Genomic DNA, 21,810 nt, shown 5'->3' on the forward strand with positions numbered 1-21,810 from the left:
ACATAAAAAATACATTTATTTCTGACTGCTTTATTTCTGAAAAAAAGATTATTTTCCCATTGTTTCTTGTGCTCAATGAACGTATGCAGATTTTGCAAGATTAGGCTCACCATAAGTCTGCCTCCTTGATTTTTTTTTTCAGAAGAAGTGGATGTTAATGAAACATTTCTGCAGGGGACATGGTTAAATCTTGGAATGTGCTGACCAAACCATGCAGTTTTTATGCCAAGTTGGCTTGATGTGATTGCTGAAGGTCTACAACAAGAACACAAAAAAAGAACTAACCATAAACTGTAGTGATATTGGTGACTAAATATAGCTAAAGCAAGTTTGATCCATTTTACAGGAAATATAGCTTGTAGCTTTATACTGTACTTGTCTTTTGTGAACAGGTCGCAGGAGATAACTGGCTTGACGTTGCAGGGTTTGTGCTGCATTTTATGCTGTAGGTAGAGCAATAAAATTGAACTTAAATAGAAGAATATAAATGGACACCGAAATGTGGAATGTTCCAATGAAATACATCATTTACGGTAATTCAATATGCTGAAATAAATACATTTGGAGGTATATTCATAAATTAATGCACCTATGCATAAATGGCAATCATTTTAAAGAGAATTTAACAAATTAGTAGTCCATTAGCATCTTTAAATATCAGAAAATCCATTGATCCCTTTTTAAACTGTAGTAAGAAATTTCATGGTTTTAGGATGTACTAATATCCAGTGACACTGTGTGTCGTCAAATAAGACACTAACTTATTTGTTATCTTGCACAGGTAACAAAAGGTTTACTTATAAAAGGTAAAGGTAATTTTATTTATATAGCATATTTTCAGCAACAAGGCAATACAAAGTGATTATAATTCAAATAAAAAATCAATCAATACTTGTTTAACACATGCTGAGTTCAAAATTTTAAAGATTATAAATATCTTCAAATATTTTTAATCATAATTTTAAGATAACTTAAAGCAAAAGTAAGAAAACGAGATCGCCTCTTGGCTGACCTAACGACTATTGTTCATTGGACGCGACGTGTCCGACACGCAGTGAAGGCAGCATCAGATCCTGAAGTTTGTAGATGAAATAAGTCCAGCTGGGTCATGCTCTAGTTTTAAGTCATGGCGAAACAATACGACGTTTTGTTCAGATTGCTCCTTCTCGGAGACTCCGGTGTTGGGAAGACATGCATGCTGCGCAGGTTCACGGAAGGTGAATTTGATCCCTCGCATATTTCCACCATCGGTAAGTGGAGAAAAGCCATCAGATAAGTTCTCATTGACAAACTTAACGAGTTTTCAGTCACAAGATTAACCGAATAAAAACCACTGCGTACCCGGTAAACAACAAATTTTGAGTCATTATAATTATTTACCCTCATCTTTTCCACGTCTATGTTGAGTTTATTTGTTGACATAAGATTACAGACTGCTTCAGGTTCTGCTGGGAATAATTTAATTTTCTAAAACCGCTCTAACACTTAAACTGTGATAAAAAAAAGAAAAGACTTTTAGAGAAAGAAAGTCTACAAGAAATGTTCTCATTTTTCAGTTGATGGTTTCTCAGAACAAGAAGTGGATAATGCCATTAAGACTTAATGTCTCTACTCTGCTTTTATTTGTATCTTTTCATTCATTACTCACTTGCATTAAACATGTGGCTGGCTGGATAGGCTTTCATGTGATGTGACTAGAAATGAACGATCGTTTGTAATGTGGGTCATTAGGCTGAGTTATACATGTCATGAGACGAGGATGGTGGGCTGAACTTCACACTGGATTAAACTCAGATATTTGAGCATTTCACATGAAGTCTGGGTTTTAGATCTCTACAATACATTGCAAAAGTCTTCATACCCCTTTAACGTCTTAGAATTTGTAATGATAGTTTCATTAACTTTAATCTGTTTCTGGGGTTTTATGTGACCATCCAACACAAAGTTGTTCATTAAGGAAATGGTTCATTTACCCCCCAGTAGAAATCGGAAAATTGTATACAACCCTGCTGCTTCCCCGACATAAAATTCGGTGCAAAGTAACGTCATTACCAAGAGTCCACTTCCAGTTTTATCTCAGTGTAAATGCAGCTGTTCTGTGTAAGCCTCAGATGTTTATTAATTAAAGAACATTAGTGAACAAACATTCAAGACCTTTAAGACAAGGCTCTTCACCACAGATCTTCACATATATGAAATATTAAATTAAACTGTGTGGTAGTAATCTGACAAAATGGGAAAAACTAAGTATTGTGAAAACTTTTGTAAGTCACCGTAGCTGCTGATGACCATTTGTAACATTCACCTACTGGATATGGGCAGCATGCTCGCTCTGCATGGCAATTGTTACCAAAAATTAGCAGATATTAAAATGAAATATCATGTCACAAGTAACTATGAAAGGATCCGCCCTTTTCCCTTAAAAAACAGATAAAAGGTGTTTGTTATGGTTGCAACTGGTGGGATACCGTGTTCCACTTTAATATTTATTTAATATTCCAGATGTACTGCAGAGAAACCAGCAGCTGAACTTTCAGAAAGCCAGAATACTTATTTTGAAACCACTTTAGAAGATTATAAAAAAACTCTGCCCTGCCTACAGAAAACTGTAAAAATGAAGCATGGCACAATTCGAACTTAAAAACCCCCCACTTAATCATAAAAGGTACATGAAATGCTGTTGTAATTCATATTATGTAAAGTTCACACTACAAAGTGTTGTAGATGCTGATAACTGTGGGCAGAAGAATATCCTGTCTGTATTTCAGCGTGTCTGAAGTGGACATGCAGGTTGTCAAAAAAGGGATTCCCTCTTTTGGACCAAACTTTCAGCTGTGGCCGAAGTGTAAGAACAAAGTTAATGGAGGACTGGGTACTGCCTTTGTTTTAATACAAACCAGTTATACTGCAGGTTTTGGATTTCTCAACTCTTCTCTTCATATTGTCACCTAGCAGAGGCGGTGTCACCTTTTAAGTCAATTTATCTTCTTTGTTAGCACATACGTGTCTTGGAGCAACAGTTTTTTGTGACTTCACAAATTAGCTTATGTAAAGTCTCACAAAGGGCTTTTTGTTCTCCTGATTGTCAGAGGTGAGTCTTTACATGATCTTTTCTAACTCTTTTGTGCATAAACTTTAAAAGCTTGGAAACCCCGAAGGCTTAGCATAAGAGTTATTCTCTAGAAAAATTACTCCTGATCTCTTCATTCAAAATCTGTTTGTAGCACATATTTCCAAAAATGTTGCAAAAAGGTTTGTTTGTTACACATTCAAAAAGTATCCAGGTTCAGAGCAGTCACAACTTCTCAGGATAATACCCTGCATATAAGACTAACCAAAACAGACTAATTTAAACTGAATTTTCAAGCTGCCAACAAAGTTTAAAAGTTTTTACAGAAATGCATGTCAATTGACTTTATTTATATTGTGACAGTTCACAACAATTACCATCCCAAGGTACTTTTTAAGACACATAAATCCCACTTTAAATACTGAACACTGAAATTATTTCAGCTGAAGGGGTGAGACTAGCTATTAGTGGAAAGGATGTCCTAATTTTTTTAAGAAAACATATTTTTGTTCGTCTTTTGTTTAATTGTTTCACAAAACAAGGTTAATTTTTGTACTTAAATGTAATTAAAACACTTTGTTCCCTAAAGATAGAAAATACAAATTCATATGTCAATATTTCTTAATAAAGACCTGAGCTTTTATGAGAATGTTTAAAATTTTAAATGCATTCTATTTCAGTCCTAGTTGTAAAACAATATTGCAAAATTCTGCTCATAATGTCAATTGGTAAAATATTTAAGGTAGACCAGCTGATTACATTTATCCACTGACTACAGCAATCCCTGAATGAGCATTTGACTACATCAAACCATTAACTTTGCAGCAATATCTCACATGGAGCATGCATCAGTATATTATTTTATTTTTTTACATTTGTTTTTCCGTTATCAGTGACAAAATACTTTCTTCCTGTTTTCATTTTTAGGAGTTGATTTTAAAATGAAAACAATAGAGATCGATGGACTCAAGGTCCGAATACAGATCTGGTACGTTGTGGATTTTTAGTATCTGAACATACAGATGCTGACAGCTGTACTGTGAAATATCCTGTCACTTACGTGTGTTTTGTTTTATGCAGGGACACAGCAGGACAGGAACGCTATCAGACTATCACCAAGCAGTACTACAGGCGTGCCCAGGTATGAAGAAGCAGAACATAACTCATATTTATCAAACATTCCTCCGTTCGTTCTTTTCTGTCTTTTTACAGGGTATCGTATTTGTGTATGACATCACAAACCTGCCCTCTTTTCAGCACATAGCTAAGTGGGCCAGTGATGTAGATGAAGTAAGTGCTCTAGCTTAACTCTGTCGCCCTTGCTGCTCTGTTCTGCATCATATTTTTGTTTTTCGTATAGTTCGCCCCAGATGATGTCCAAACCGTCTTGGTGGGAAACAAAGCTGACGAGGAGTTTGGCAGACAAGTAACAAAGGACCAAGGAAAAAAGGTTGAATTTTACTATCTGTGTTTTTCTAGTTTTAAAAGGGTTGATTTGAATATGTAAAGGTGAAAGAATATTTGTCAATAGTGTTTTTCCTTTATGATGCAGCTTAACGTGTTTTTGATCAAACCAGTTAGTGAAAAATCTAAATTACAGTCAACTTCTGTTCTTGTGTATTTCCATCCTGATCCTCTTGACTCGCACAGCTAGCAGAAACCTACGGGATGGAGTTCTTTGAGACCAGTGCTTCCACCAGCAGCAACATCAGTGAGGTACCACTGATCCAAAATAAATCTGTTACATCAGACATGTACATACAATGCATACAATTTATGACTCTTGACCTTTTTCACATTTTGTCCTATCACAACCTGAAATTTATTAGGATTTTTACCTGCCAGATCAACACAAAGTAGTTAATAACTGTGGTTTTCAAGGAAATCAATGGTTTTCAAAAGACCTTCCAAAGAAAGATCTGAAATCTTTCATGTTGATTTGTCATTAAACCATACCAATGACAAATGATTTGATGGGAGGATGGAACTCCATCCGTCCTCCCATCCAGACCCATGCTGAAGGAAAAACGGGCCCACAACATGATTCCACTACTGACATTTTTAACCATGTCATGTTATGTTTAGCATAATTTGTGGGATTAGTTTTTAGTCACAGAAAAGATAGTATGTAAGTTAAAAAGTTTCATTTCTGTTTCACATGTGTTCCCATGCCGGAAACACATGCTTGATGTGTTCCCGGCATTGTTTGTCGTTAATGTAAACCGGGACTTCTTGTATTGTTTTTTTTAATTTTTTTTACATTGCTTAATTTCCACATCCATTAAGACAAGTTCCCTGACTTATAAAGACAGTGTGTTGCACTGGACTTTATTTATCGGTACCAGAGTAAAGGAGTGTACTGCAAATTCAACACAAATTGCATTTTTCAGATTTTCATTCATAAAGTGTTAACCAAATCACATTTGCTTTATATCTTCCTCTAAATTTATGCAATACTTTATGCTAGTCTAAACTCCCACTCAACACATTAAAGTTCTTTGGTTTTAATGTGGCAAAATGTGAAAAAAGTTCAATGTGGAAGAATACTTTTTCAAGGAATTTTATACTTTTTCACCTTTTCTTCTTGCAGTCATTCATCCGTGTGACAGAACTGGTGCTTCAAGCTCAAATGAGGTACGTGGACGACCTGTTGGGGTCTCTGGACAACTATTTGGATCGGGCCGCTCTGCGAGAAGAGAAGGGCAGCCAGGATAATGATGCTCAGAGGACTTGTGCCTGTTAAAAAATGAAGCCTGTCACTAAACCTCAGCTTGCAGCTCTAGCATATTGGGTTTTATTTAACTGTTTCCCAACTCTTTAAAACACACAAACTTGTTACACAGGAAGGTGTTGGATTACTTTCACCTTTTCAAATTAAATGTCTACATGTGCAGTAAACAGCAACTGCCAACAGAGGGCTGGTTTGGCAGAATGATTAGGGAATCTTGCTGCCAGTTTAAATTGATCCACTCATTATCTTTTCTCTCTTCAAATGCTGATCTCTGCATCATTAATTTACTGAATTGAGTGACTTTTGGACTTCTTTGTCATGTTTTTGTTAGTTGAGGAAAACTCAGAGCTAAGTTTACATCCATATTTTTGCACTGTTGTGACATAGACAGAAACAAAGTGGTCAGAGATATGAATTATTAAGATCTGGAAACTAAAACCAAGTGAGGCTGTTTCATTTACCCTATGGGCTTTCTTCTTAAAGGAATCACTACCGTGCCATGAAGACAGATATTTATAAAAATGTTACTATAAGTACTTATTCTGAATACTTTTAGAAGAGCGAAACTAAAACGAGGTGCTGCTAAACACAAGGTCATTAATGTCTCTGAAGGAGATTCAGATGTGTTATTTTAAGCAAAAAATGTTGTTTGTGGCAAAACTTTAAATAATATATGTTATCTGTAAATGTTAAGTTAAAATAAATATGCATGGCAATGTTCATGTTTAAATAAAACAAAGTGCAGTCTGAACTTTGCTGATTTTTTTATTCATTTATTTTTCTATTAGAACTGAATGTTAGGTGTGCACGGAGTTCAGGCAGTAGCTTCATGTATATTTCATTAGATACCGACAGACACAGGTGACTGTTTAATTTTTGATGACTAAGAAAGCTGATACATGTACAAAGACATGACTAAAAGCCAAACAACACCTTTTTAATACTGGCCTCCCAAAACTCATCCTAATTAAGATCAGTACCTTACCTTGTCAATCATATTCTTTGAATGTTTTAAACACTTTCTTTACTGCTGCTGTGTTGTATAACTTGAAACTTCTGTGTATTCTAATAGGATTTTAGAAAGCAGTCATAAATTATGAACTACAAGAAAAAAGTTGGTAAATATACAAAGCTGATAGAGAGATAACCCAAATGACTACAGCCTTCACTGCAAGTAAATTGGTTCTGCATAGTGTTGATTCACATTGGCTGAATCCAAATGCACATCAACCTTTTCAGGTTTCAGATTTTTAATTGTAAAGTTTTTTTGAATACAATGTGTTCTTTTATTTCCACTTCTCAAATATGCACTACTTGTCTTTCATCAATTGGATTAAATCTCAATAGAATACATTAAACTTGTGGTTGGAAAGGCGTTTTATGTGATGTACTCATTTAGCTTTTACAGTCAGTTTCCTTCCTCTGTCTAAAACATGTATGCAGTGTATCTCACCCGGAGATCAGTTTCCTGCAGGGCTACCTGACACCTGTGAAAGGCAACTTGCTCCTCTGAGTGAGTCAGGTGGTCAGAGGTTTGGATACAGTCGGATGCCGAGTCGCAGTCTCCCTCCAGTGATACTTCAAAGAAGCCAAGATGACCTTCATTGCTAAGACCTTCTATGACCTGAGGGCCACCTCGCTAGAAGGGGACTCGGTAGACTTCAATGTCTTCAGGGGACGAGTGGTCCTGATAGAGAATGTGGCCTCCCTCTGAGGCACCACCGCCCGGGACTTCAGCGAGCTGAATCAGCTGCAGAGCAAGTACCCCCATCGGCTGGTGGTCCTGGGCTTCCCTTGTAACCAGTTTGGATACCAGGTAAGTAATTCAGAGGTGAACCTTTTTATTCATTTCCTGGAAGGAGAATTTAGACATCTTCCTACAGCTAGTAGAAAAGAATTCCCAGCATATCATTGATATGTACCTTTATTTTCCCTTTTAATTTAGAACATTTCTAAATATCAATATTGCCTGTTCTCTGCAGGAAAACTGTACCAATGGTGAGATTCTGCATTCACTGCAGCACGTGCGACCAGGCGGTGGCTTCAAGCCCAACTTCACCTTGTTCGAGAAGTGCGATGTCAACGGAGCAAACACACATCCAGTCTTTGCCTATCTCAAATTCAAACTCCCTTATCCCGAAGATGACCCAAGTTCCCTCATGCAGGATCCCAGATTTCTTGTTTGGAGTCCAGTTAGCAGGGCGGACGTCTCCTGGAACTTTGAGAAATTCCTTATCGGGCCAGAGGGAGAGCCCTTTAAGAGATACAGCAGGAATTTTCCAACTATTGACGTAGAGCCTGACATCCAAAGGCTGCTAAGATTAACAAAGACCTAAGAATAGTATCCACTTCCTAATGGCATTTCATTCATTACTGTCAAAGCTGACATGATGACCTTCACACTTTTAAGCCTTAATAAATGAGGGTGATATTCTAAAACGTTGGCGGAATATCACCTGAAGTCAAATAAGTGCTTAAAATTAGTGGATGTTATTTTCATTTTTCAGTGATTTTTTTTTTCTCAAATGACAGTGTTTTAAAGAATATGAAAACTTATTCTGTAAGTTTTGTTTCTTGTCTTTCATAAATGCTACCAGCAGATGGGGCTACCCAACAAATCATGCAGATAGAAACTCCAGTCATGCTTTTATGAATTGGCATTCCAAGCACAATCAAGAATGCACATAAATAAAATCTTGAAACTCATATTTGTCTTCCATTGAGGTGTTTTATTATTTCATTCATGTTTAATACAAATTCCAAATAACATCTGCTTCTCAAGCGAAAATTCCAAAAATAATGATTCTTCAAATGTGGCAGAAGGAATCTGGAATTGTCTTCAGGACCTTTTAAAATAACCAACAGGATATGCATCAGCATTACGTGGTAGCCTGTGGGCAGCCAATTACTTAAGCTACATTTCCAAGTAAAATTTGCTGATACAAGTAAACCGTGCAGCTGCAGGAATGCATTACTGCCACATTGCTTCCTAAAGAAGAGCCCTGAATCAGTCATTTAAGCATTGGCATTGCTCTGGTGTGATAAGCTCTCATCCAGCTTTGGTTTTCCATGTAAGGAGGGCTTTGTTTGGAGGGTCCGCAGATTAACGCTGGATTTTCTGGACATCCGCTCACATTCACATCAGTTCATGATGTCAGAGCTACCCTCAGCACAGGCCAAGCAGCGTCCTGATGGGTTTTGCATCGGATGCACTGGTGTCAAACACTCAGGTTCGTAAGCCTCCACAGCTTTTATTCCTGCTTGTGTTGGCTCCAACTGTTACAAACTCTGTCACTGTTTTTGCACTTTCACAAATCACATTACAGTAATGTTTTGCCATGATACATACTGACATGTGTTAAGGAAAATGATTATTTAGTGCTAAAAATACACTTAATCTTCCAACATGTGTTAATCACTCGTATTTGATAAAACAGGCTTTGTGTGACCCTGTAATTAATACATTAATGGATATTACTACATCTCTGAACATGCTGATGACACACAACTTTACATTTCTCTGTGACCATCTGACAACAGTCCAATTCAAACACCAATTCATTGTTTTAATAATTTTAATGGGCGGAGCAGTTAGAATTTCCTCCATGGTAAGGCAGAGAAGACAAAAGTCTTCAGTCCTTATTCAGTCCTTAATTAATAAACATGAATGACATAATAAAACACCTCAATGGAAGACAATTAAGTCCTTAATTAAGAAGTTTCCCCATGTTTATATTTTAGAAAATTTAATTAATTGCATGTAAACAACAAAAAATAAGTTGGTTTTACCCATTAAACAAAAGATAAATACAAAAATGCATCAAGGGATCCCTATCGTGATTTTTTTTTCTCTCCTACAGGTGGTCCCATATTTTCCTCAACCAACCTCTAATTAATACACAGTTGTTGGTGGATTCTATGATGGTGAGATGGTCCAGTCCTGCTGAAGAATAGTTTTATCTAACCATGACACATGTTTTGTTTTTCTTTCTGTTTTTGTTTGTTTGTTTATTTAGGCCAGCATGTCCTCTGCTCTGGTGTCTAAATAATTAAATTTTAGGCTCATCTGTCCAAAGGACAATATATCAGAAGTCCCGGTATTATTGCAGGTGCTAATTTGACAGGAAAACTCTTATTTTGACAATATCTTTAAGAGAATGGCGAACTATTTTAAAATAGACTTTATATGGGAGCTAACAATCTGAATCGTGAAGTCTGAATGCCCTGCTGATGATCTAATCCTTGCATTTTTGTGTCGTGTGTTTTCTAACCACTGTGTTTTTCAAAACAGAGTGAGAACTCTCTCTTCTGACTTTCACGTTTCTTTTTTGTTTGTCTACTCTCTACAGGTGAGCTCTGTTGCCACGGCAACGCTTTGCATTGTTCCCCCCACCATTGCCTTCTCGCGAGACTCCCGGGGTAGAGAGGGAGGTGAGGGGAGGCAGAGCCTGAATGATCTCATCCCTTCAGCAGCTGCATACCGCAACGAGGCAAAGCCGTAACTTTCTATCAAACTTCCAAGTTGCCTTTCGGAAGAACACTGAGGGACATTTTTTGGACTGAGCCCGAAGCGAACACGTTTCTTGTAGAGGTGAGGAGGCGTCCACCGCTTAGTTTTTGTGAGGGACTAAAACAGCAGCACCTTACGAATACAGACAAAAGGAGGAAAACCGCGTTGTGTGACATCCAAAAAGGAGAAAAGGTGAGTCGGGAACGTGGTGCTGGTCATGTGCGAGCGCACTAACATCTGTCGGCTGTATGTGTTTATAAAGAAAACACATATCTTTATGTTTTCAGTGCGCAATCAGTGCCAGTGGTGTCTTTTTTAACTAATGGTGGTGAGACTCGTCTATGTCACTGCTGTTGTCAAAATTGTCGAATCCCTTGCGAATGTCAAGGACGCTGTTTGTCACACACAGGCGGTATTTTGCATGCTACTCAATTAAACACAGCGTATAACATAAACAAATGAATGTGTCACCACCTGACTTATTTTCGAGTGACTTACCCTAGAGACACCAAGTGATTTCCTTTCCTTTCCATCTGTTTAACCCTGAGCTGTCCCCAGCCGTGTCCATCTGCCTGAACACCAGGGTGATTTGAAGTCACTAAATGATCTGTTTAATAACAAATTTAACAAAGCCGGCCTAGATGAATGCAGTTCAGGCAGAGTGAAACGGCAGTCAACATGAGGTGAAGCAAACTCTGGGTTTTAAATTGGTTTTGATAAAGCTTTTTAAAGTTGAGTGCAAAGTGGTGGTATTGAAAATAGGGCAGGTGGTTCTCCACTCAGAGCGGCATGGTATGGGTGGGTGCCATTTGTAAAACAAAAAGTTATCACAGCAGTAAAAAGTTTTTATTTTTGCTTAACTGTAGTGACCCACTGTTTTGCACATAAGAAATATGTCTGCTTTATGACTGGGTAATAACACTTTTTGTCTGATGATTCTCAACTTCTAAGTAGATAATAAATCAAAACACTATTAAGCTTCTTTTTTACATGTTTCATTCGATCATTTGTACTATAAAATCAGAAATACTTAAAAGGAATAGCTGAGTGGTTTATAGAATAATTTTTGGAAAACACAAGACCAGAAGACATGTGATACCCTGGTGACCTGTCCAGTGTGCACAGTCTCTCATCCAGTGACTGCTGGAAATGGGCACCATATCCCCTTTTACCCTGCATGGACGAGTTGGTATAAACAATGAATGGATGAAAGACTAGAAGGCATCAATATTTTTATTTTTATTTTTAATGCTTCTCTTAAGATACATTATAAAACTTTGTTAGTCCCCCCCCCCCCCCACACACACACATTTAAGTAAAAAATATTCTGAATAAATACTTACTTAATACTTACTTAAATACCAGAACAATTTGTGTTTAACTTGGCTTTAGTCAGGTGGAAAAATAGGGAAGCCTTGGACTTTAGCTTTGGGCTAGGATCAAGGACTTTTAGCATTCCCCATAGGCTTAGCTGACCTGCAGTAGCGGGCATGACTGATCACAGAGCTACTCTGCCATCTTTACTGCTGAGTCTAATCTCACACTAGACTGCTCCTTTTACTTTTGATCTTATTCCTTCCTGCAGAGGATAAATCTAAGGCAAATGCAGCAGATTTATTGTGTGAGGGGAGGAAAGAATGCTCCCTCTGTGTTGCTACACGGGCCTAAAATGGCTCATTTGAGGTCCTGAGTCTAATTTCAGTAACAGCAGGTTACAAAAAAAACACACACATCAGTCCAAAGAAATTTTCGAGCAAATTTTGCTCCTTGTGGAGGCTAGAAATACCAGCTTTCATGTTTTCCGCCTGCATAAATACTCCTTGTTCTTATTTATTACTAAGAATGTTTTTTTTTTTCTATTTTAGAGTGGCAACAATCAGCCTTTTGTTTTTTTTGGCTGTTTGCAATGTCTGCTTTTCATTTCTGATTATTATGATTTTGGATTATACAGATACGATAAAACATTATCTTTAAATCCTTTGATGGAGGATGTAATTTTTATTCCATCAAAAAATTAAGAAATTACGTCATCTCCATTTCTTCATTAAAGCATTATGTTGTGCCTCCCTGTTTGCTTCTTGTTTTTCACATTGCCTCTTGAGTCTGTGCAACACATATTCACAGAAGTATGTTTCCTGTTGTCAAGTTGGGCTTATGTTTTCATTGTCTCCCGTGTATCGACTCGAAGAGAGTAGCTTGAGCAAAGATAAAAGGAAGCATCCATTGGAGCTTTGTGCTGCTTTTTAATTTGCCACTTAAAATGCTTGGGCTGCAGCTGTTTAAATTAACTGTTTACATTTCATAACCTACCTGGGGATCCTTCCTTCTTGCACAGATTCAGAGTTTTTGATGTTGCATCCTGGAAAAGTGCAGCCGAGTCTAACTTGTTGCTGTTACACTTAAACCCTCCTTCACCTGCTTGTGAAGAATCAGACACTGAACAAGGATGAAAACGGATCTTGGGACGTTTATAGGAATGGTCTTGGTATATACCACTGCATCAATTTTAGGCACGAATTATAGCATTATCTAATAACTTTTCTACAAAACATAATGACTATGAATATTGCTACTGCTGTTAAAGTGAATCCTAAAGTAGGATATAATTAAAAAGTTAATTATTTTAGTAAGAGGATTGAAAAAAATAATAATATTGAGGGTTGAAAAAAATAATAAATAATAAAATGATATTATATAGTTGTAGAATTTATTTGTTCACTTTTTCCTTCCACGCAACTTTCTTAGCAATGCCCTTTTTATGATTTACCTTGAGTCAGTTTCTGTCTGCTGAACAAATGTCAAGTCCGTAATGTTCCCTATAAGAAGACTTACATTCTTCTTATAGGGAAGACAAGAAGTCTTCCCTATATTGGTGGTTGGGTGACAGTAGTCACCCAACCACCAAACATTTCTGTTATATAAATATCCTATTCTGAGAAACTATACTTTAGTTTTAACTGTAAGGTATAGTCAGCAGAATTACAAAATGCTTGAAATATTTTACTCTGTGTTGAATATATGCATGAGTTTCATGTTTGAATCAAATTACTAAAATAAAAACAACTTTTTGATTATATATATTTTTTTCATTTTAGATGCACCATTACAGTTGTAATAATGTTAGGTTATTTTGATTTTACTACATGCACTTAAGCAAAAAATATAAGGTAAACATCTGCTAAATTTAGTTGTAGTTGTCAAGTGGTTATTAAACATAGTATACATTTCACTGTAAAAGGTACAATAATAAAATGTTATTGGCTTGATAATTAGTTGGACTACCTAGTCGGATCTTATTTCTTCGTAGAATATATCCAACAAGGTGTCAAATATATTCCTGAGATTCCCTTTATTAACATGACTCTTCCATCTGCAACACTTTCTGCAGGTGTTGCATATGGAGCTGCACCACTTTGATGCTCTTTGTTAATGCATCGCAAAAGTGCTCGATTAGATTGTCATTGAATGATTATTGGAGTGCAGCGTTATGTTCCAGAATCCAGTTTGATATTATTGGAGTTTAGTGACATGGTGCATTTTCCAGATGGAAGAAGCCTTCACAAGACTGGTACACTGTTCATAATTGGATGGACATGGTCAACAATAATATTTTTGAAGGGTATGGAATTAAAAGAATGCTTACTTGGTAGCTAGAGGCCCAAAGCCTTCTAAGAATATAATTACCTGCCACTGCCAGCCCAATCCTTTAAGACAAGGCAGGTTCTAACCAGGATTTCGCATTGTTTACACAAAATTTTAACCATCTGAATATAGTTGAAATCAAGACTTTTGGATGATTGGGTTGAACTTCAGCAAGTCATCTTCACAACTTCTTGATGCATTACTGAATTGACAATATGTCTTAACAAACAATTACACAGCTCTATCTAATAAAGTGGTCGGTGAGTGTAGTTTCCCAGTGTTATTCTAAAAACAGTGATACTCTTTTAGCTTTCACACAATGACTGCCAGTATTTTTAACCACCAGAAAATTTAATGTCTCTCTGGTAAGGAACAGTTTGATCTGCTTTCACACACCTGACTTTCACTTCACAGCAAGAGGCAGAGGAGGGGAATCCTGTTAAACGTTAGACTTTTGAAAACCTTGGTGTAGCTTGATACTGGTAATTGGCTATTGCAATGTTGTGACATATTGCAGTTGACAGTTAGTCATTTATTCCTGAATTTTGACATGAGCTTGAGAAACAGCTTTCAGAATTCTATGTTGATTTTATTAAAAAAAAAAAAAAGGGGGAACCTCCAGAAACTCCACCAATGATGTGTCATATATTAGTCAGCTAGTAGTCAGAGGTCAAATGGCTCAATGGTGATGGGTGGTGTTTGCTATTATTTTACTGGTGGCTGTGGGGGCCGACGAGGTTGACCGTAATGAGGTGTGACCCTGAATCCTCATTTCCTGCTCGCTAAACAGTTGTGGAAAGCTCCGTCTTTGTCTGGGTCAGATGATCCACTGTACGTTTGCTGATGGGGGGGAAAGTGGAGGGCTCGGGGCCTACAATGGTGATGATGTAATCTCTTTTTTTGTTTTAGTCCTCTGTCGTGGAGTTAATGCAAACAGACAAAGGAAAATTCCCCTGTACTCGTCACCCCCACCTGTCACACTGCTTAGGGAATTGCAACCTCACCAAAATAGTCCATCATTTCAAACCTTATAATTATCTCTGCAGGAGATGCCGAGTGAAGCCGTTTCAACAGGGAGCCAGGTATAGAAAGCTGCTTTTCATCATGATTTGTTTCTGCGTCTTCATTCGTTGGCCTGTTATTTACATGTTTCTGAACTAAAACAACCTCTACGCAACTGGTTTCCCTCATCCTGCTTCCAGATTCCAAGCCCCGACCAAAACCCACAGTATTGCAGAGATCAGACGCTGAGAAATTCCCCTGCTTCGCTCCCATCAAACCTCATAGGGGCTGAAAATAGTACAACGTGGAACACAGAATCAGAAACAGAGACAAGAAACTAATCATAATAATGGCATTGCACAAAAAAGTGTTCCATAATGAAAACTGGGATTGTGATGGTGATGATGTGTTGCTGCAGGCTATCTCCGCCGCCACACTATAATGACGTGCTCAACATTGTCTCGACATGTCTGCCAGTTGCTTCACTGTCTCCCCTTTTTGCCCTGTGCACTTTCTCTGGAAGGGGATTACAGAACTCCACTCTGAAAGGAATCAAAACATCAAGCTGAGCTGCAAGCCCACGCCTCATGTCGAGCCTGTGTGGGCAGCTTTGGAAAATAATTCCAACATACAAAAACGCAGAGAGAGGGGAGATTTTACCGCTGCCCCCACCTCCCTTCTCTTTCCTGCAGACAGAAATCTGAGAAGCAAAGAGGAGCGCAGAAATTTTTGGTTTTGGCTGATCTAAAAGCAGCTCTCTCAACACATAAGCAGGTCTGTTCAGCTCTTCCTCATTCCTCTTAATGTTTACAACAGTATCATTACTCTCAGAAGCAACTTAGATCATGTGTTGTGTGTTAAAGGTGGAATGTGACCAAATCAACACACAGCAATAGGTTATCTCCTATAATATTTAAAAGTAGAGTTCTAGGAATGTTCTGATCAAAAGAGAGAGTGGCTTACTTCCCTGTGCTAAACTAGAATAATCCTTCATCAGATTGCTCCAGAGCTCCACAATCCTTTGCTTTGGAACTCGGGAATTAATTTCCAGCCTGTGAACTCCTGCTTTGCACTTAATAAATCTCAGAGGGAAGATTCAGACTATGTTTAAGCAAATGTTGATTAAATGTCTGTTTGAAAAAAATGTGTTTGAGGTTCACTGAGTGATGTAGCTTTATTATGTTAGTCATTCTGTGCAGAAATTTATGTTGGTGTAGGCCCTACATTGTAGGGCCTTGCAAAACTGTTCACACTATTTCAACTTATTTACGTGTCACAATGGCAAACTTTAATGTATTGTATCTGAGTTTTTAAGTGATAGACTAACAAAGCAATGCACTAAAGTGAATGTAAAGAAAATAATGCAAGGCTTTTAGAACTTTTTAGAAAGAAATTTACATTTTACCTGCTTTGTGTCACTATTTTCTCATAACAACTTTGGCTGCAAATACAGCTGAAGGTTTATTGGTTACAGTTTTTCTTTGCCAAATAGCTTGGTTGATCAATTTGTCTGATCTAAACCATTCTTTTGTAAATCCGGCTGTATGTTTAGGGAAGCTGTTCTGCTGGAATATGTGAGTCCATCCTGTTTAAGTGACTTGAAGCCTCTATAGGCAGGAGGATCACATTGTGTGATTATTGGTTAATTAATCCAGCATTTTTGGTCTTGACCTAAAATCTCTGGCTGTAAACTTGAATTAGTGGTCTATCATTGGTCTGTGTGACAAAGAGAGTGACCACCAACTTTATCGCCCTCATAAGTAAAGGCAAATATCAGTCAGTATTTGAAATTGTCTTGAACTTTTGTTCAGTGCAGCTGCAACAGAACTTTGTTTTTTTCTCGTCTCTTTCCCAGCTGTGTTTCCTTTTCCTCATCCTCTTTTTCCTCTATTTGCCACCTGACTGTAATGGTCAGAGCAGTAAGATCTGCTCCTTCATGTCTATTCATTGTTAGACTGATCTTTCTGAAACATTTCCGCTGTAGGAAAAAAAGATTATTAGTTGAAACTCACAATTTCCATTGTACAGTGTAACATGAGTTAGTATCAAGCATCTGGCTGCTATAATGATTTAATATTTCCTACCTCAAACAGTGTAATGTGTTTAAGTTCTGGACAATTTTTGAAATCGCACAATATGCGCTTAAAAACTTCTTTCTGCTATTGCTTTGTATTTTGCTCCATCCTTCTTCCCATCAATTCTAAATAGATTTTTTGTCTCTGCTGAAGTAAAGCATCCCCAGAGTATAATGCTTCCAGCACCATTTGTTATTGTGGGGATGGTGTTCAAGGTCATGTGCAATGTTGGTTTTTGACTACAAATACCAAAATATTTAACTTTGGTGGTCAGAGGACCACAGCTTTATCCATGAATTCCTCGCCTGTTTGCAGTGCCCACTTCTCCTCATGATGCTTGTTTAGCTTTGCTTTCTAACAAATGTCTCAGACCTTCAAAAATAGCTGCTTCTATACTCGGATCAAATGTCAAGTTGATTTTAATAGCAGTTCAAAGTGCCTTACATGATAAAAAAACAAAACGCAATGAACAAACAAAATAGAATCATTATAATGCAGTGACAAAATAAAAAGAGGTAATAAAAAGTTATGTTAACCAGAATACATCAATGTTCCGGTTATTATGAATTAAAGGCAGCTCTAAACAAGTGGATTTTAGCCCTGATATAAAGGAACTCTGTTTCATCAGTTTTGTAATTTTCTGAAAGTTTGTTCCAGATTAGAGGAGCATAAAAACTGAATGCAGCTTCTTATTGGGTTCAGATTCTGGGGATTCAGAGTAGACATGAACCAGAAGGCTTACCTGTGAAAACACTGTTACAGTAATCAATTTGACTAAAGATAAACGCATGGATGAGTTTCTCAATATTTTGTTGGGACATTAGTCCTTAGTCCTGGACATATTCTTTAGGCAGTAGAAGGTTGACTTTGTAATTGACACATCATGCGTACTGTGTAGTATTTGTTTGACTAGCCTGTTGGCAGTACTGTTTTTCTATAGACCTAGAGGGTTGAATACAAATGAGTGCCACTATTTGTTCTCTTGTATGAATCATTTTCTTTCCACTTTAATACTATGTGCTACTTTGTGTTAATCTGTGGTTGCAGATTAACACAAAGTGTGAAAAGTTCACAGTGTGAATACTTTTGCAAGGTGCTATATGTGTACCATGTGTAACACGGCTGTATGACAGACGAGTTGCGCCACAGTCCCTTTTTTCCATGTTTCTTCAGGTGAAAAGGACAGAGTTGGATCATCACAATCATGGCTGCCATTCCAGCTTTTCCTCTTTTACTGTCTGTTTCCTGTTTCATTGATGTATTCCTGGTTACTCGGTCTAGCTTTTTTCCTTCACAAGAAGCACAAGTGAAACCACATGCTGCACATTGCTAAAATTCCCCTTCTCTGCTTTTTTCCCCCTTTTTTTAGCAACAGTTCCACAGAACTACTGCTTAGTTCAGCTGTTACCATCACTGTTGCTGGGAGGAGGTGAGGTAGAGTCGTGCCGGTGTTTATATGGCTCTCGCGCTTGACTTGAATGCTGATTAGCTGGGAGTCACCATCGGCTGCTAGCAGATATTTAGAAAGGAAGGCTGCACCTGTATGCATTTTGGTCATTTCTTTGTCTCATTTGCAACAGACCCTAAATCAGGTGTGAAATAGCAGCAACCGTAACCAAAGAAACACTTTGCAAACAAGGGGCCATGAAAAGCCTCCTCTGATATATAAAGTAGTCCTGATTAATTCCATTTCAGTAGATAACGCAGATGGAGATGTTTTAATTGCTAATTAGATTGTTTTTGGGGTTTTGAGTGTTGGTGGAAGTATTTAAATTAGCTGTGTCTGCTGCTTTAAATGGAATGGAACTGGTTTGAAAGCATAATAAAACGCAGTTGCAGGGCTGGTTGTGGAGTTCAGCACCAGCAGTGACATGCTGTGCAGGTTTGCTCTACGATTCTCTGGCATGTCGTGATTTAGCAGGGCACCACAGTTATGCAACACTAGCTGACTTATTCGACTCTGTATGAATTGATTAATTCTGCGACCTGCCTGTTTATAATTGGACTGGAAGTGCACTCAGCTGTGCTCTGGACACGTGCCAGAATCAATGACTGGAAACTGTTTACGTGTGTAACTTTGCAATGCTTTTCTTGTAGTTAGATTTTGGGCCCACACTTCAGGATTTTACAGCTTGAGAATAGTACATTAGGGACATGTTGTTCCTCACCAATAGAAGAGATGTGGAAAATCTATACTTTCATATGTGAGAAGTCAGTCTGCCTTGTGAGCTGTAAGGGATGACAGACAATCCATTTTCTCCAGAGACATTAGAAATACCCCTGAGATTTTCTGCCCAGATGATGATAAAAAGCCTTCCTTTGGTTCTTCCTCTGTTGTTAAAATGCCTACCTGGCAAAATCCTTACCTTATTACCTTGCAAGCCCAAATGTGCTTGCACATCTTGTTTACTGAGCACATGGTTAATATCTGGTGACCACAAAGGAAGTGTTTGCCCAGTGTGAGGGGGATATTAAACAAGCTTCCAACTCAATTCTGGCAGTTCATCTTGTCATTAACTTGGAGCTTATTTCTTTCCCAAGCATCAAACGCTAGCCTGCAGTGAAGCTGTACATTTTAAACATTTCCCCATCATCAGTCAATGTAATCTAATGAATTTATGTGCTTCGCCTTGATTGCTGCAGAGATATCTGTGTGGGCCGAGCAGCTGCTGATCGATCAGAAGATCAGCTTGATTGATGAAAATGAACTACCAGGCATGTGCAGAGCAGCTTATGACAGATTTGATTACATCCTCTGCAGACCGTGTAAATAGCTTGTGGTCAGTGCTGCTGGTACTGCAGTGGAGCTCAGGTTTCATCTATTTACTTACAGAGTCCTTACCTTCTTTAATCTGTGTGGTCAAACCACCTTACCTTCCAAAGGATCACTTTCCCACAGATATGTGAAAATGCCAAACTCTCACATATACATTTTTTCTATACATTTGGTGAATATTTGCTGTAAGCTTCACTGTAGATTTTGAGTAGTTCGTTGGATTTTTAGACCAACACAAAAATCTGGTTTTCTACATTTTTTTGCCAGAGAAAATTCTTTGAAGTGTGGCATGTACTTGTAGTTAGCCCCCGGCCTGACTGAGGCAATCCCTCTCAACACACCATGGCTTTCTTTAAGCAGTGACATTCTTCTTTTAACTCTTTAATTAAGGTCAGTTTTGTAGAGTTCATGGCTAATAGTTTTGCTCTTGGTGGATCATCCAACCTGAGCTTTGGATACCTGCTGCTCCTCCTGGGTTACTTTAGGCGTCTTCCTTTTTTTTTGTCAATAGTGCTGTTTTGGGTGTAGGTGCACTCTGAGAGTGCAATAATAGGGAAGGCAAATAAAGATTACTCTTTCATAATTGTCTGTGAATAAAGATTGCTCTTTCATAGGTTTCTGTGAATAGCTTGTTTATTATCTGTGTAATCAGAGTTGTGAGAGAACAGGACAGTGACTTTCAAACATCACAGATATTTGTCAAATTGACACATCTGCTGTGGGAATCTGACAGCCTGCTATTAGTTGACCCTACAGCTCATAAACAAAAAGATGGCATTTCAAATATTTTTATAAAACCTCCTGAAAACTCTGAAGCATCTTTTTCAGGTTTACGATTACTTGATCAAAGTCTTGCTCTCTCTCGCTGTCTGGCAGCCTGCATAAACCGCAGACACATTGTTGAAAGGTTTCCTTTTAAAAAGCTTCTTCTATCTCTCAGCTTTGACTTGCATCATTTTTAAATGCCTCACTGTCTAACTGATTAAGACTTTAGAGTTACTTTTCTATTTCCTCTTTATAATCCTTGTTTAGAACTCAAATGACGAACTCTACTTAATGCCTACTTTTTATTTTTATTTTTGTCACAACCAATGCTAGCAATTAACATTTAAAGATGCCCTGGATTACTGTAGGATTTTTCTTTGCAGTAAATGAATAGAATTCAACTAATGTGTCATCAGGGATGTATTTAATATTAACAAAGTGCTACTTTTGTAGATGACAGTTTTGCTTCTGTCTGCGCAACATGGTTTGAAAAATTAAACGTTTTTATCTTGTCTCTACAAAGAGATGCACATGGAATATCCTTAGAAAGTTTTTACTTATTATATTATTTTCTTTCTAACTGTAACCAAATAGGTTTGATACAAGAGTCTGAAGGTAAATAATAATTCATATTTTCCATATACCCTCCAAAGTTCTTGTGTAGCCCTTAAATAACAGATTCTCCTACATGCTGACTTTTGCTTTCTGCTTCAAGTAATCTTGCTCTTGAGACATCATGGCACCAATTCCGGGCAGGAGTGTGTCAGAGGATGAGAAACACTGAGACTATATGTGGCTTCTGTTTGTAGAAATGGATATCATTTCTCCACTCTGCCAGTCAGTCCTGTTTGGATAGGGTATCTTTGTAAGATACCCTATCCAAGGTTTGTAAGGTATCAAGCCCTCCATCTTATTAGCTCACTGCAAATATTCCTTATTTATGACACTCTTGGATATTTATGACTTAGATCTTGCTTCCTAAAGCTGTATTCACACACGCACTGCAACTTTGGATATTCTTTTGGCCTTGTTCCATTGAGAGCTGCACAAAGGAATGCAAATCTATGCAATTTCCCCTGTAAACTTTTTGCTGATATTTTTTTTTTGCAAGGCTTCAAAACAAGAACATGAATCAATGAAGCAGTTATTGTTCAAGATTGTTTACTTTGAGCAAGCTGAAGTGCTAATGGGATAGTTTCCCATGCTGCTTTCTTTGTAAATGCCTTCAAGCATATATGA

At 37.7% G+C, this 21,810-nt stretch overlaps 3 protein-coding genes across 4 annotated transcripts in view; all 3 read left to right on the plus strand.

Moving 5' to 3' along the window:
- The first annotated feature begins 1,051 nt into the window (after positions 1–1,051).
- Positions 1,052–7,173, plus strand: LOC116708414 (ras-related protein Rab-15-like). 2 transcript variants are annotated; one of them, XM_032546262.1, is made up of 7 exons: positions 1,052–1,250; positions 3,998–4,058; positions 4,151–4,211; positions 4,328–4,360; positions 4,431–4,520; positions 4,721–4,786; positions 5,661–7,173. In XM_032546262.1, exons 1-7 carry the CDS (start codon positions 1,127–1,129, stop codon positions 5,811–5,813), a joined length of 588 nt encoding a protein of 195 aa, XP_032402153.1. In that variant the 5' UTR covers positions 1,052–1,126; the 3' UTR covers positions 5,814–7,173. The 2 variants fall into 2 exon arrangements, with proteins under 2 accessions (XP_032402153.1, XP_032402152.1); XM_032546261.1 differs by having other exon boundaries at positions 1,053–1,250; positions 4,283–4,360.
- Positions 7,174–7,286: 113 nt separating this feature from the next.
- gpx2 (glutathione peroxidase 2) lies at positions 7,287–8,507 on the plus strand. The gene is made up of 2 exons (XM_032546263.1): positions 7,287–7,617; positions 7,784–8,507. The coding sequence occupies exons 1-2, from the start codon at positions 7,396–7,398 to the stop codon at positions 8,135–8,137; spliced, it is 576 nt and encodes a 191-aa protein (XP_032402154.1). The 5' UTR covers positions 7,287–7,395; the 3' UTR covers positions 8,138–8,507.
- A 1,727-nt stretch (positions 8,508–10,234) lies between these two features.
- Positions 10,235–21,810, plus strand: part of LOC116708950 (signal-induced proliferation-associated 1-like protein 1) — a 43,891-nt gene continuing 32,315 nt past the window's right edge. Inside the window, exon 1 of the mRNA XM_032547114.1 lies at positions 10,235–10,503. The gene's annotated coding sequence lies outside the window, so the exon portion shown is untranslated. The remainder of the gene's footprint in view (positions 10,504–21,810) is intronic.

Source organism: Xiphophorus hellerii, chromosome 19 (assembly GCF_003331165.1).
Source record: "Xiphophorus hellerii strain 12219 chromosome 19, Xiphophorus_hellerii-4.1, whole genome shotgun sequence".
Taxonomy (NCBI): domain Eukaryota; kingdom Metazoa; phylum Chordata; class Actinopteri; order Cyprinodontiformes; family Poeciliidae; genus Xiphophorus; species Xiphophorus hellerii.

What these genes read in the sequence shown, in the direction of transcription:
- LOC116708414 (XM_032546261.1), top strand. Translation starts at nt 1,127, where the DNA reads ATGGCGAAACAATACGACGTTTTGTTCAGATTGCTCCTTCTCGGAGAC. An exon ending in AAGGTCCGAATACAGATCTG is followed by an intron (nt 4,059 to 4,150) that starts GTACGTTGTGGA and finishes TGTTTTATGCAG; the next exon opens with GGACACAGCAGGACAGGAAC. An exon ending in AGTACTACAGGCGTGCCCAG is followed by an intron (nt 4,212 to 4,282) that starts GTATGAAGAAGC and finishes GTCTTTTTACAG; the next exon opens with GGTATCGTATTTGTGTATGA.